The sequence below is a fragment of the Argopecten irradians genome, chromosome 1 (assembly GCF_041381155.1).
Source record: "Argopecten irradians isolate NY chromosome 1, Ai_NY, whole genome shotgun sequence".
NCBI lineage: Eukaryota > Metazoa > Mollusca > Bivalvia > Pectinida > Pectinidae > Argopecten > Argopecten irradians.
In genome coordinates this window covers 45,240,403-45,255,169 of record NC_091134.1, presented here as the reverse complement: position 1 = coordinate 45,255,169, position 14,767 = coordinate 45,240,403, and the positions used below count along the sequence as shown (strand labels likewise).

At 32.8% G+C, this 14,767-nt stretch overlaps 1 protein-coding gene across 3 annotated transcripts; it reads right to left on the bottom strand.

Annotated features, from left to right (window-relative positions):
* Window positions 1-650: 650 nt before the first annotated feature.
* LOC138329691 (uncharacterized) lies at window positions 651-14,479 on the bottom strand. Of its 3 annotated transcripts, none has more exons than XM_069276955.1 (9): window positions 14,230-14,455; window positions 13,680-13,930; window positions 10,942-12,208; window positions 10,335-10,545; window positions 7,865-7,978; window positions 7,183-7,316; window positions 5,500-5,604; window positions 4,995-5,144; window positions 651-2,172 (listed from the first exon to the last, which is right to left on the bottom strand). In XM_069276955.1, the coding sequence occupies exons 4-9, from the start codon at window positions 10,537-10,539 to the stop codon at window positions 1,954-1,956; spliced, it is 927 nt and encodes a 308-aa protein (XP_069133056.1). In that variant the 5' UTR covers window positions 10,540-10,545; window positions 10,942-12,208; window positions 13,680-13,930; window positions 14,230-14,455; the 3' UTR covers window positions 651-1,953. The 3 variants fall into 3 exon arrangements, with proteins under 3 accessions (XP_069133056.1, XP_069133065.1, XP_069133046.1); XM_069276945.1 differs by having other exon boundaries at window positions 652-2,172; window positions 7,865-7,981; window positions 14,230-14,447; XM_069276964.1 differs by lacking the exon at window positions 4,995-5,144 and having other exon boundaries at window positions 7,865-7,981; window positions 14,230-14,479.
* Window positions 14,480-14,767: the final 288 nt, after the last annotated feature.

Sequence of the window (14,767 nt, the reverse complement as noted above, 5' to 3'; positions counted from 1 at the left end):
TAAGAAAATGTATATCGATTGCATGGGATGAGGTTACAACACCAAAATATGCAAGTATTCCTGTGTAATATATAATAACAGCGGAGATTCATTTCGCTTTTTCGCCATCTGCCATAGTGATAGTCAACTAACGCGCGAAACATAAGACGACCCGCGTTATGAAAATTAATATTTGTTTTATTTTAATTAAATTGTTCAGATAATGATGATAAGTGTAATGGTAAGCTAATAACTTTTGTGACTCTTCAAAATTATCGATCACGTTTTACATTCCCATTTTGAAATGTAAAAGTCGTTTCGGAAAGGTAGTGGGCCTTTAAGGATGTACATTCATGAGCAATTGCTCAATTATTCTTCAACTAATGGTATTCTCTGTTCTTGAAATAGAAGACAAGTTTATGGATCGGACGTATACAAAGTTTATTGAGTACCCTTTTGTGGAAAATAAAAGCTTAAATAATCACATGCATAGATTATCTAACATCAATTCTACAATTTTTAATTAGTACTATAACGTCAAAATAATTATTATACTGTAATATGACAATCAATGAGAACACACAAGACTTTGTTGTTGATAAATTCTAAGCCGTGATATAAAATTAGTTTAGTAACCAACTATATAATACCGGTATATATATATTAAAGATGCTCCATCGGCAATATTAGCATAAACGATACCCATCATTTGAACAATAACTGATTTTCATGTCTAATTAACACATAAATACATAATGTTTTATTTTAGTTTTAGTAAATACATTATCAATACTTTATTCCATATATAGTATAGTGCCCTGAATGTTTTTTTCAGGACGCAATTAATAATTTTGAATATTTTTTTTTATATCGAAGCGAAATAAGAAGCTCAAAGTTTTCAATGATGGTAATGGTGTAAAGTAAGTAACTTTTGCAACTGAAGAACAATACTAATTCGTCTGCTCTTGTTTTCGTTGTAGAAAAATACCATTTGTTAGCGATGGGGCATCTTTCGTTATTAAATCATTTTAAATAAAACTATAGGAAATATTGTCAATGATTTCCGGTTCCACGAATCTAATTGTACAAAGTATACTTTCATTTTAAAGGAAATATTTGTATTTTTTAATGTAAGATCAATCTTTTTGGAATGCTGAAACAAACAAAAATCAATAAATGTAATGATTTAAACAATAACAAAAACAACAGAGATATCGGTTGACGCATAGAAACATTACGCATCAATTTACATGCTGAAATACCTGGCAAATATCTAAAAAGACATAGCAATATAACACATATACAAGGCAATTGTAATCTTCCAAACTACACTACACTAAAATATTGCATTTCAATCAACAAATATAAACAATTCTAAAATCCGTTTTGATTGAAATATTTTCCTCATCTAATTGCCCTTAGATTGATAGAATCTGTGATGTTGTTGTGGCGGCGTGGGAGCTCAGTTGAATGCAATACTAATCACTTAATATGTTTTTAAAACGATGTCATAATCGGAAAATCGTGATAAAGCCTTCAGGAAGTATATAACAGAGGACATATAATAAACGCATACATTCTACTAAACCTATGTAAAGCAACTAAACTCACATAAGCATTAAATCATTTGAACATACTTAGACCTGTAGGGATTTGACAGCGTCTTTGAATATACATTTCATTTTTTCATTTTTCATTCTATGATAATAGACTCAAGCGTGATTATTGTGACGATGAATACACACTACACTGCTCTTCCAATTTGTACATAGCCGGATAACCCGCGGGCAAACTGCAAATGCGGGCTATCAAGGATTTATTTGTTTACAAAATCTTTCTATTTTTATTCCAGGAGTTTGGTGGCGGGATACCCCAGTACGTGTAATGTATTGAAAATCACAGTACTCTTAAATATATTGCTGCGCACGTCCACTGTAAAGAATCATTATGCCAATGACAGGCGGTAGGTAACTATTACTGTACTGCATTACATTGGCCACCATATAACATTGCTACCCAGACAACAGTCGCCAGACATTCTAGGGACTTCGGGAAGCTGACAACGGAAGAGCCTTTTATACCAATATCCAAACTTTTGAGAAAATCCATGGCGTCAGGAGAGCTTAAAACAGCATCACTGCCACGCACTTCTACATCACCACCAGGATATTTTAGAAGTAGCACATCTCTCAACTGAAAAATGCATTTTTAATACTTAATTTTCAACAAATATAACAAGAAAATAGTTTGGTGTTGGAAATCTTTTTCAGACAATTAAATGCAATGTTCGTCTAGATAACAAAAATCGCGCAATTAGATATATGTACAATAGATAAAGGTGCTAGGTTGACGGGTATTATCGTGAAACAATATCATCAAATCGCTAGCTATAGTACGTTAAGACATCAATCCTGTTGTGTTCCTTATTTGTTAGTATACGGTAATTTGACTTTCTAGAAAAAATCTATATGTTCTTTATTTGCTAATATACGGTATTTTGACTTTCTAGAATAACATCGATCAGAATTTGTTCTTTATTTGTTAATAAACGGTAATTTGACTTTCTAAAATAACATCTATATGTTCTTTATTTGTTAATATACGGTAATTTGACTTTCTAGAATAACATCTATCAGAATCTGTTCTTTATTTGTTAATATACGGTAATTTGACTTTCTAAAATAACATCTATATGTTCTTTACTTGTTAATAAACGGTAATTTGACTTTCTAGAATAACATTTATCTGTTCTTTATTTGTTAGTATACGGTTATTTGACTTTCTAGAATAGCATCTATATGTTCTTTATTTGTTAATATACGGTAATTTGATTTTCTAGAATAGCATTTATCTGTTTTTTTATTTGTTAATATACGGTAATTTGACTTTCTAGAATAACATCTATCAGAATTTGTTCTTTATTTGTTAATAAACGGTAATTTGACTTTCTAAAATAACATCTATATGTTCTTTATTTGTTAATATACGGTAATTTGACTTTCTAGAATAACATCTATATGTTCTTTATTTGTTAATATACGGTAATTTGACTTTCTAGAATAACATCTATCAGAATCTGTTCTTTACTTGTTAATAAACGGTAATTTGACTTTCTAGAATAACATCTATCAGAATCTGTTCTTTACTTGTTAATAATACGGTAATTTGACTTTCTAGAATAACATCTATATGTTTTTTATTTGTTAATAACGGTAATTTGATTTTCTAGAATAACATCTATATGTTCTTTATTTGTTAATATCCGGTAATTTGACTTTCTAGAATAACATCTATATGTTCTTTATTTGTAAATATACGGTAATTTGACTTTCTAGAATAACATCGATCAGAATCTGTTCTTTATTTGTTTATATACGGTAATTTGACTTTCTAGAATAACATCTATTAGAATGTTCTTTATTTGTTAATATACGGTAATTTGACTTTCTAGAATAACATCTATATGTTCTTTATTTGTTAATATACGGTAATTTGAATCATTTATCTATTTGTTAATATACGGTAATTTGACTTTCTAGAATACATCTTATGTTCTTTATTTAATATCGGTAATTTGACTTTCTAGAATAACATCTATCAGAATTTGTCTTATTTGTTTATATACGGTAATTTGACTTTCTAGAATAACATCTATATGTTCTTTATTTGTTTATATACGGTAATTTGACTTTCTAGAATAAATCATCGATCAGAATTTGTTCTTTATTTGTTAATATACGGTAATTTGACTTTCTAGAATAACATCTATATGTTCTTTATTTGTTAATATACGGTAATTTGACTTTCTAGAATAACATCTATCAGAATCTGTTCTTTACTTGTTAATAAACGGTAATTTGACTTTCTAGAATAACATCTATTAGAATTTGTTCTTTATTTGTTAATATACGGTCATTTGACTTTCTAGAATAACATCTATATGTTCTTTATTTGTTAATATACGGTCATTTGACTTTCTAGAATAACATCTATATGTTCTTTATTTGTTAATATACGGTAATTTGACTTTCTAGAATAACATCTATTTGTTCTTTATTTGTTAATATACGGTAATTTGACTTTCTAGAATAACATCTATTTGTTCTTTATTTGTTAATATACGGTGATTTGACTTTCTAGAATAACATCTATATGTTCTTTATTTGTTAATATACGGTAATTTGACTTTCTAGAATAACATCTATATGTTCTTTATTTGTTAATATACGGTGAGATGACTTTCTAGAATAACATTTATCTGTTCTTTATTTGTTACTATACGGTAATTTGACTTTCTAGAATAACATCTATATGTTCTTTATTTGTTAATATACGGTGAGATGACTTTCTAGAATAACATTTATCTGTTCTTTATTTGTTACTATACGGTAATTTGACTTTCTAGAATAACATCACACCACATAAACTAAAAAATAAATTGTCACGATTTAACAACAATTGTTTATAAAAACTATAATGCGAAATTAAATTTTATCATGCATAAAACATTGAAATAAGTCGGCATGGAAATAAGTCATTCCACAAGAATGTTAACCAAGTTATTTTCGCGACGAAGTCATTTTGCGATTTTACGCATATAACGTCTTTTTCACGACGTTATTGTTTCGCGATCGAGACCTCTGAGGTTATACTTCATCTGCATCTAAAACAATTTGTTGCCAGTTATTTTCGAGATTGGTTTCTTAGATTCTACTTCATATGTACCTGAAACATTTCGTGGCCAGTTATTTTCGAGATTGGTTTCTTAGATTTTACTTCATCTGCATCTAAACCATTTCGTGGCCAGTTATTTTCGATATTGGTTTCTTAGGTTCTACTTCATCTGCATCTGAAACATTTCGCGGCCAGTTATTTTCGAATTTGGTTTCTAAGGTTCTACTTCATCTGCATCTGAAACATTTTGCAGCCAGTTATTTTCGAGATTGGTTTCTAATCACTGGGAAATACGCGAAAATCAATTCTCACGCGAAAAAAAGAAGGTTTAAAGTACTAACCAAGGGAAACAAGTTGACTGTGGATGCCTTCAGGTACTTGAGCATATCCCCTGGGGTTTCGAACAGAAGAACAGATAAGTAGTATGACGCTTTCAATGTTTCTGGTGGAGCCACAATCACAGTCTCCTTCAGTGTAATTGTGCCTGGTTTCTGTAAGCATCGATATAAATACAATAGACATTAGTAAGTCTTTATTTATTGGATGATTCTGAAGACCTAAGCAATTAGCTATAATATGCATTTCCCTTCTTTCTAGTTTCTGAGTACATTCATGCATTTTAAAGGATAATGTAAATAAGATAGAAATTCGCAGAAAAATGTTTTCAAATTTGTCAATTAGAAAAAGTAGTAGGCTATATATGTAATAAAACGTTTTCCCCATTTTATTCGCTAATACAGAGATATATCTCTGTACTTACAGCATTCATACATCGTGGATACTCATACTTCACTTTCATTTTTTATTTCAATACAGGAAAGAAACTAACAATACACATGCGCATACCTGGGATTCAAACCCTGCAAACAGCAAAATATTCCGGCAGTTCGTGGACACGGAGTTGTCATCTGGTATATCAAGGTCCTCGTACGTATGCTCTTGTTTTTCAAACTGTAGAATATTTTATGATTTATCACATGCATTTTATATGTTGCCAGTTGCAACTGTTTAAAATTTTGCAAGTAAATTTAACTCTGATAAATTTCTATTCAAATTGAAATGTAACAATAAATGAATTAACAAAAATATCAACCAGTAGCTTGTTATGTTTTCATCTTTAATATCAACAGAAAATACTTGTTGACATCAGATACGGCAGAGTGAAAGTAAAGCAAAACTCTGTAACCAAATAAAGAATTTATCACAGAATAGTAAACCGTAGAAATAAAAAACAGCATTTCAATCGAATCCGGCATCAACTACTCATATTACTGTTAACTTTAACTTACCATGGTGCATCAGCATTTACTTGCTATACTACACAATATTTTTACTTACCACGCTACATAGTTATTTACACCAACCATGGTACGTAATTAGTTTACTTATATTTTACTTACCACGCTACATACGCGTTTTTTACTTACCATACTACGTACGTATTTCACTTACTACCTCCTTGAATCTTTTACTTACCATGGGGCATCAGTCTTTTACCTACCACGCGACATAAGTCTTTTGCTTACCACGCGACATAAGTCTTTTACTTACCACGTGACATAAGTCTTCTACTTACCACGCGACATAAGTCTTTTACTTACCACGCGACATAAGTTTTTTTTACTAACCACACGACATAAGTATTTTACTAACCACGCGAGATAAGTTTTTTTACTAACCACGCGACATAAATCTTCTACTTACCACGTGACATAAGTTTTTACTTACCACGCGACATAAGTCTTTTAATTACCACGCGACATAAGTCTTTTACAAACGACACGACATAATTCTTTTAATTACCACGCGACATCAGTCTTTTACTTACCACACGGCATTAGTCTTTTACTTACCACGCGACATAAGTCTTTTATTAACCACACGACATAAGTCTTTTACTTACCACGCGACATCAGTCTTTTACCTACCACGCGACATAAGTTTTTTACCACGCGACATAAGTCTTTTACTTACCACGCGACATAAGTTTTTTTTACTTACCACTCGACATAAGTCTTTTACTTACCACATGACATAAGTTTTTTTACTTACCACGCGACATAAGTCTTTTACTAACCACGCGACATAAGTGTTTTACTTACCAAGCGACATCAGTCTTTTTCTTACCACGCGACATAAGTTTTTTACCACGCGACATAAGTTTTTTTACTTACCACACGATATAAGTTTTTTACCTACCAAGCGACGTAAGTCTTTTACTTACCAAGCGACCTAAGTCTTTTATTTACCACGCGACATAAGTTTTTACTTACCACGCGACATAAGTTTTTTAATTACCACGCGACATCTGTCTTTTACTTACCACACGACATAAGTTTTTTTTTTACTTACCACGTGACATAAGTCTTTTACTTACCACGCGACATAAGTCTTTTACTTACCACGCGACATAAGTCTTTTACTTACCACGCGACATAAGGTTTTTTTACATACCACACGACATAAGTCTTTTACTTACCACGCGACATAAGTCTTTTACTTACCACGCGACATAAGTCTTTTACTTACCATGCGACATAAGTACTGTATCTCGTCGCTGTTGAGACACCTAAATGCGTTAGCAATATCTTCATTACGGACTATGTGGCCAAGCAATTTTTCTATTGCCCGATAACTCGACTGAAGTGTAGGATTTGAATTGTCTAAAACAAAAGAATTCTTTCAAGTACATGTATATTTATGTGTTATATTTTACAATGATGTTGTAAATGTCATCATATCCCTATATATCGTATTCATTTTAGCATGTGTTCCCCATTCAGCCATCATAATGTTTCTAAGTTATTTTGATGACATGCTACACCCGGATCACACTAATGATCGTGATATCTTAACAGTTTCTTTATATTAGACTCCAAAATGCTTGGTGAAACTCATTATACAAGGTTAAATTGCAACTCGGACAAACGTAGACTCATTTTCAATCAAATTTAAAATTAAGTTTGGATGTATTTGCAAAAGAACTACGTGATACATATTTGCTTTGAAAACCAAACTCATCTTTGTTTTAAATTTTACAGCTTTTATCTTCCAAAAGGGAAACCTGACATAATTAAACTTATGCAAGATAAAAATAGGTGAAAACAACAGAAAATGAAATGTTTGCTTATCGTCGAAGGCATTCAACACAAACCAAGATAAAATATCAATTTTCAATGAATTCTTTGTCTTGAGTAATACATGTACATACTACTTGTACTGCTGAATTGTCCAGCGGCCCCATCACTAACGATGCTGCTCATTCCTCCTTGAGGGATATCGGCCATTTGTGGACCCAAGACCGATGGTTTATTGGGTTCAGTGTCTGCTGTTTATGGCAGAAGAGAAAATTAAGGACTTAGTTATGAGACACTCCACAACAACTTTACTGGATGTGCTTAATATATTGTATGGATATAAAGAATTACTGTAAACTAATGTTCGTTCGCGCGTGATTTACCTAGGCGAATTTCGCGATCCATGTAAATTCGCGAAATTTTCTCTCCGCGAATTAATGTATACATCAACTATACTGATAGACAATTGAATTTATTGTTCTTTAATTGATGATTATTAATCTTCGAGAGCTTATTTTGAAATGACAATCACTTAACCGTGCCGTGAACGATCGTTGATTTACAGTATTAGATTGTTTTAAATTTACTCCAATCGGATGCTTTACACATTTTACAAAAATGACGTGGAATTAAATCTCTTCATCTTCTGAACTACTATTATGTTCGCCCCATAGCCACCTACGTTTGGTTCACACTGTTGTCAAATATGAGGCATGATATGCAATTAATGTTAGAGTTAGCATTACGGATATAACATGTCAGTCTAGTGTAAAGCGAAGTCATGCACACAGGTTTACATATGTTCCTTTGTAGTCAATTGGAGTTCAAAATTAGCGTAATCGCAATGTCGTATGAATACAATCCCAGGTCAGACCGTACTTCTTCTACTGCACGCTTCGATAAGTTGTTGCGTCATATGCTAATCTAAGTTATTACTTAATTTACATCTTTCCACTACATAGTTTTGCTTTGATTGAGGCTTAATGTTTAACAAAAAGATGGAACTTTAGGCGGCACACACAATATCATTCTCGTTAGTATCGAAAGAAATGAACAGCAAATTTTACAATTAAGCTTTGGTGTCACTATTTTTTTTTTAATTTCATCGCGGTTTGGATTTTAATTTTGGTTTGCAAACAGTGTGAATCCGCGTATAATTAAAGGGATTATTTTTCGAATTCAATACCCAACGTCAATATTACTATTGTGACGTCACAAAAACATCTGGTTTCATCGCCATTCTCGGATTTTTGTTCTCATTTAAGCATTGAAGTCACTATTTTTTTTAATTTCATCGGGGTATCAAAGCAATTTTGTTTGCAAACTGTGTGAATCCGCGTAGCGGATTCTCACAATGTTTGCAAACGAAATTTAATTTGGTTAATTTTCCATACTACTTGATAAAATGAAATACGTTTACACGTACGATCCCGTTGATTTTTCCAAGAGATTATTTTTGCCGAATCAATACGCAACGTAAATGTTTCTATTGTGACGTCACGATAACGTCGGATTTCCGCGCCATTCCTGGATTTTTTCATCGTGGAATGCAAAGAATGATTAGGCCAATCAGAAAGCAAGAAATAAAGAAAAATTAATTATAGTGGTATGGAAAAAAAGAATCGGCCAATCAGAAAGCTAGTTTTAGTATGAAAACAAAGAAAAAAATTATTGAAATGTAAACAAAGTTTACTTGTCATAGGTTGACAGATTTCAAAAAAGAAATAGGAAGAGTTGATATTAGATCCAGATCAAGTGGGTATTTGACATCAAAATAGAGTATGTGTTCAAGCATTATTACGGTTATAAACAACAAAGCGAATCGCTGGTCGGGACTACAACCGGGAGATTTCCCCAATAATATTGGGGGAATTCCATAGTTTACACCAGTACAGTCACTCGACTTACCCCAATATACGGGACATCTGAATATAGTTTTCGGATCTATATCGCGTTTGTACACCGACACATCCATGACATACAGTCAGCAGCTCATGTGTGTTTCAAACTATGTTATCAACGACCATACCATGAATATCCCACACTATCTTTCCTCAGTTAAACATCAAATATGACTCGCTCCACTTCGGACCGCATCACTACTCTGACAACGATACATCTACGTAGTCGTTTCGCCTAGGTTATCCCTAATTTGTTCGAAATAAACATTATTGATATATGATCAGATTTTGATGTTGACAATTCCTATTTTTGATTATTGTTATATTTCTAATTTAACGGCAGCTATAACTTTCTATAAGCGGAACTATATATCCTGTCATCCTGACTATCGTAGTTACTCAACTTGGCAAGCAAAGAATTTTTCCACAGTTATTGATGGATTTTGAAATAATATAATCATTTGTTAAGAGTTGTTATACTCTGCGATACAATTCTTTTAGCGTTGTTCCTGCCAGACATTTTTCGCTAAAATGTTTGTGTGAATATAGTATACATTTACATATTGCAAATACATACTAGAGACAATTATTCAACAATAAACTTCAGTTTAGATATTGTTTAAATGTTAGATTATGAACACAAACAATAACTGAGCAATTGCATTGGTAAATGTATTCAACCAATTATAACAAAAATGCATACCACAAAGCGCAATTCTGCAACGTCGTGCATTATTGAGTACTGGCAATGTATCTTTTAGAAATCCCTTCGATGATTTTGTTGCTGTCATTTTCCCATCTCCAGACACCTCCAATGGTAACGTTTTGTAAAGAACTGGACCAATGACACACGCATGTTTTTCTTCCGAAGTTTCGTGACCCAATCGAATCGTTGGTGTAATTGGCATATAAGTCTGTTGCAAAAGAAAATAAAATTAAATATTGTTAAGGGAGAAAAAAAGGTACTCCATTATAATAGGTTTGATTTAGCAGTAATGTTATCGCGAATTAATGTCATGAGGGCAACTTCGAAGTCGTGATGGCCTGTTAAAGCTTACAATGCATTTGCGCATTGACATACTGGAAGAGAGGGAACGAAAATGGAAGGTCCTACTCTTTTTAACTTTAACTACACTGTAGCACTGTCAACTTTAACCAATTAGTACGGAGAAATTAATTCCAAGTTTCTATGCTGAGATTTCTATAGTCCACTTAACCTGTATTTGAGGCATGTGTCTGGCAATGTTTTTTTTTCAAATTAGTTTGCTCAGCAAAATACGTGAATTAAAATCGTGCAAAGTGCAAATTACCTGTATATGGTTACCAATGCAACCAAATGAAGGTTAAAAGTCAACTAAATGAATGTATGGGGCACACTCATTCATCACCAATTTCAACAAAACGCCACAGTAATGTTGATGCAATGAGTAAATAACGCATTAGTCTTTGGAATCTTGGTCAAGTGATGTAACATATGATACCTATTATTACACATATCCTATGGTTAATGATGGTTCTCTTGGAAGCATAGCAGAGGCCTCTGATTGGTCTAAATGTAACCAATCCCTTTTTAAGCTGAAAATTGATGTACATGTATGAAGGTTTTAATAAGATGACAAATACAATGAAAAAGTTTTGACATGAGATGTTCATTGGTTACTATGGTTACCGAATGGAACTGCAAAATGAATATAATATATACATTACTAATTACACATAAATACATATGAAATATTAAGTTTTGCTTTCGTTATCTTAGCATTCAATATACAGTAATAGGGTATAATGGCATTGATTTTTTTCACAATGCAATTTATTATTTCAAATACTTTTATACAGAAGTAAAATATGAAGCTCAAACTTTTCAATAGTGGCAATAGTGTAAAGTAAATAACTTTTATTACCGAAGAAAAGAACTAATTCATCTGTTTTTGATATATACCAATTCATATTCGTCGGCGCTGTAGCATCTTTATAACCTGATAAAAATACAGATACTTATTACTACATTGTACCTCCGTTCCATAGAGGATCTGATAATTTCCCATAAGGGGTCATGTTCGGATGACCTTTATGACACATGTACTTCAGATCAATTGCAATTTCAACACCTTCATTAAAAAACGACATTTCGTCCCAGTTTACATATACATTTATCTTTGTTGTCCAGAATGAGCGAGGGACCTAAGTAAACAAGAAATATTCTTGCAGCTCTTTCAAACTTTCCAGTCCCCTGAAATTCTGCAAGCGGCAATGTGATTGGCATATTTGAAAGGTCACTAAAAACGTGACCCTTAATTGGATGTTGTTAGATCATTTACCAAACGGAATGATAATAAGGATTTGTATTTAAATCAGATTCATTTACTGGATGACTACCTTGCATTAATTTCAACAAATGTTAGTTTATACCGGATATATTTGATGCTTCCTTCCACTTTCCGCCGTTTGGTAGAAGTAGCCAACCCGTCAGTTTCATCTGTTGGTTGTATGGCTTCACACAGTTCGTTGACAATGCATGGGATAACATTTTCTCTTTTCATGTCCTTTATATAATCGGATTCCATGTTCAGGGACCTTATCAAGACAAAGAGGAGACATTTTAACTTTGTCACATATGTTCCCGCTATATATACATTTTTTTACTTATCGCACCTCGACAGAAATGTCCCCAAATGATTGGCGGAGAGCCGTCACGTGGTGAACCCCTTACACTTGATAGGGGGGTCAGTAAATTTCATTATGGTGCAATATGGCGGCTCTCGCCATCACTTCAAAATTTAAACACATTCTCTTCCAGTAAATATACCATTTTATTACAGTAGAAATGCATTTTTAATGCGAGTCGCTTCCCCTACGCCAGTGTGAAAGTTGATGACGTTGTAAAAGTCAAACAATTCAAGCGTTTTCTCGACTGTGATTATAAACAAATAGAGGGATTCGTACAGTACAGGTCAATCCTCACTCTACAATCAATTTTATCGGCATAACTTTTGAGTGATTATCTCAGCGAGAACGCAGAGATGATCAAGGAGATTGCGCTTCAAATGTTGGATGGATGTTTGTGTCACTTTTGTTTGTGGTGCTTTCAATGGCTCGTTGGTGTCATATTGAGGAAGGCCAGCATGAATGGACATTATTGTTAAGTTTGATTTCAGATTGTTGATAAAAAGATACAAAATATAGGAAACAAAGACCTAATGAAACAAATAATAATGGTCCTCGATGCGATAAATTCGTTATATACTCAGTTACTGATCATGACCCCTATAAAGACATAGAGTTTCAGTATGAAGTATAGGAGGCTCGGGGTATACCCTTGCCCCATACAAATCTTACTGACCCTCTATGCCTTTATATGGGGTCATAAGTAATATGCGATATAAGTAATAATGTAATTTTACGCGAGGGAAAATTTATACTTATTTAACTAAGTGGGATATTTTGCGAATTTACAATTTGTTACTAAAACGCAACAAGAACTAAGAAATCGTGAAATCAATGTTTTCAGAATCACAGAATTATAAATTAAAAAGAACCTAATAGCGTTGATAAATACCTGTATCAAGGATTTCAGCAAACTATTAATAAAGCATTATTTTATGTAAATTCGGAACTTTTCTTTTTTAACTTTTCTTATTTGTTTTTCACACAAAGATTGAATGGTGGGAAAACCCGACTTCATCGTGACGTCACAATAAAAACATTGACGTTGCGTATTGATTTGGAAAAATAATCCGTTGAAAAACCTATGGAATCGCACATTAAAACATAATTCATTTTAATCAAATAGTCTCAAAAATTAACTATAAGTATGGATGTCACTATATTTGCTTTAAATTCATCGTTCTATGGAAAAAATTGTTTGCAATCTTTTGAGATAATCCGCTACGCGGATTCACACATAGTTTGCACAGTATGGAAACTTTTTTTCACACCCCAAAATTATCATCATCGCCTTGGGTGACAGTGACATATCTCACTGGGCTGGCATCAGCATTTTGTCACCTTGACGATGCAGGTAGTATTTAAATATTAATACACTTACCATATTTTAAGCTGCTTTTCTAGACTATCTCGTTTAATGTATGAATAATTTAAATTTCTAGCTGGTACTTCTGTCCTGGTACCACTGGTGTAATTGCCTCCCATGGACAGTAGTTGTTCCTCCTCTCCAGCTGCAATTGTTGGACGTAGGTCACGATCAGTTGTTACAATGTTTTTTGGTAATGTTTTTTTCACTGATATCTCTTGTAATGAAAATGTTTGGCCTCTACGTTCTTTAAGAAAGTCTTTCAGCTGAAAGAAAGTCAATGTTGGGATATACTTTCAATAATCATTGATACGGGTATGTTCAATATATATAATTTCAATTAGCATTACAAATAACTTTGTTATGGCCTCAAGTCATTTATACAGATTATATGTATTTGTATATTAATGACACATTTTATTTCTTCAACTTTACGGAGAGTTTGACATTTTACAGTAACAAAATGTATATTTGGTTATTATCATCCTCGAAACTTACTCCAATATATGATAGATTACCCATAGTATGGTGCCTGGCTTTAACGTGGAAAATATTAACATCTTACATTTTCATTATCGGGGTGATAACTGTATTTCTCAAACAAGGGCACCAGCCTCATAAAAAAGTTCCGCTGTCGTTTCTGGACGAAGTTTCCAAGTCTCACACTACATACATTTAATGGGACCTTCTTCCATTCAGCATTGGTAGATTCGTCAGTTGCGAGAATGATGTCTGCTAACTCATTAGGGGTAGCCATCTGTGGTATATTCAAAATGTTGTAGAATTTTCTGCCCTTGCAAGTAGATACCGACTAATGGATATCGTTTTTTGTTTTTGTTTCAAAAACCATATAACATGCAACAAGGTCGATGTCATTGGGAGTTAAGTTGGCTTGTCACAACAAATTTATTCTCCCATTAAGGACTTACTACCTGTCCTTTACAGACCCACTATATTTCCTTAACAAAAAATGAAAGTTGATTAAATATAATGCTAACATAAGACAATGGCCTTAACGGTGACCTGACTATTGGCACAATACACCTTATACAGTGGTGGCAGAACAACGGTGGATCACTACAAAGGAATGAAATAGATACCAT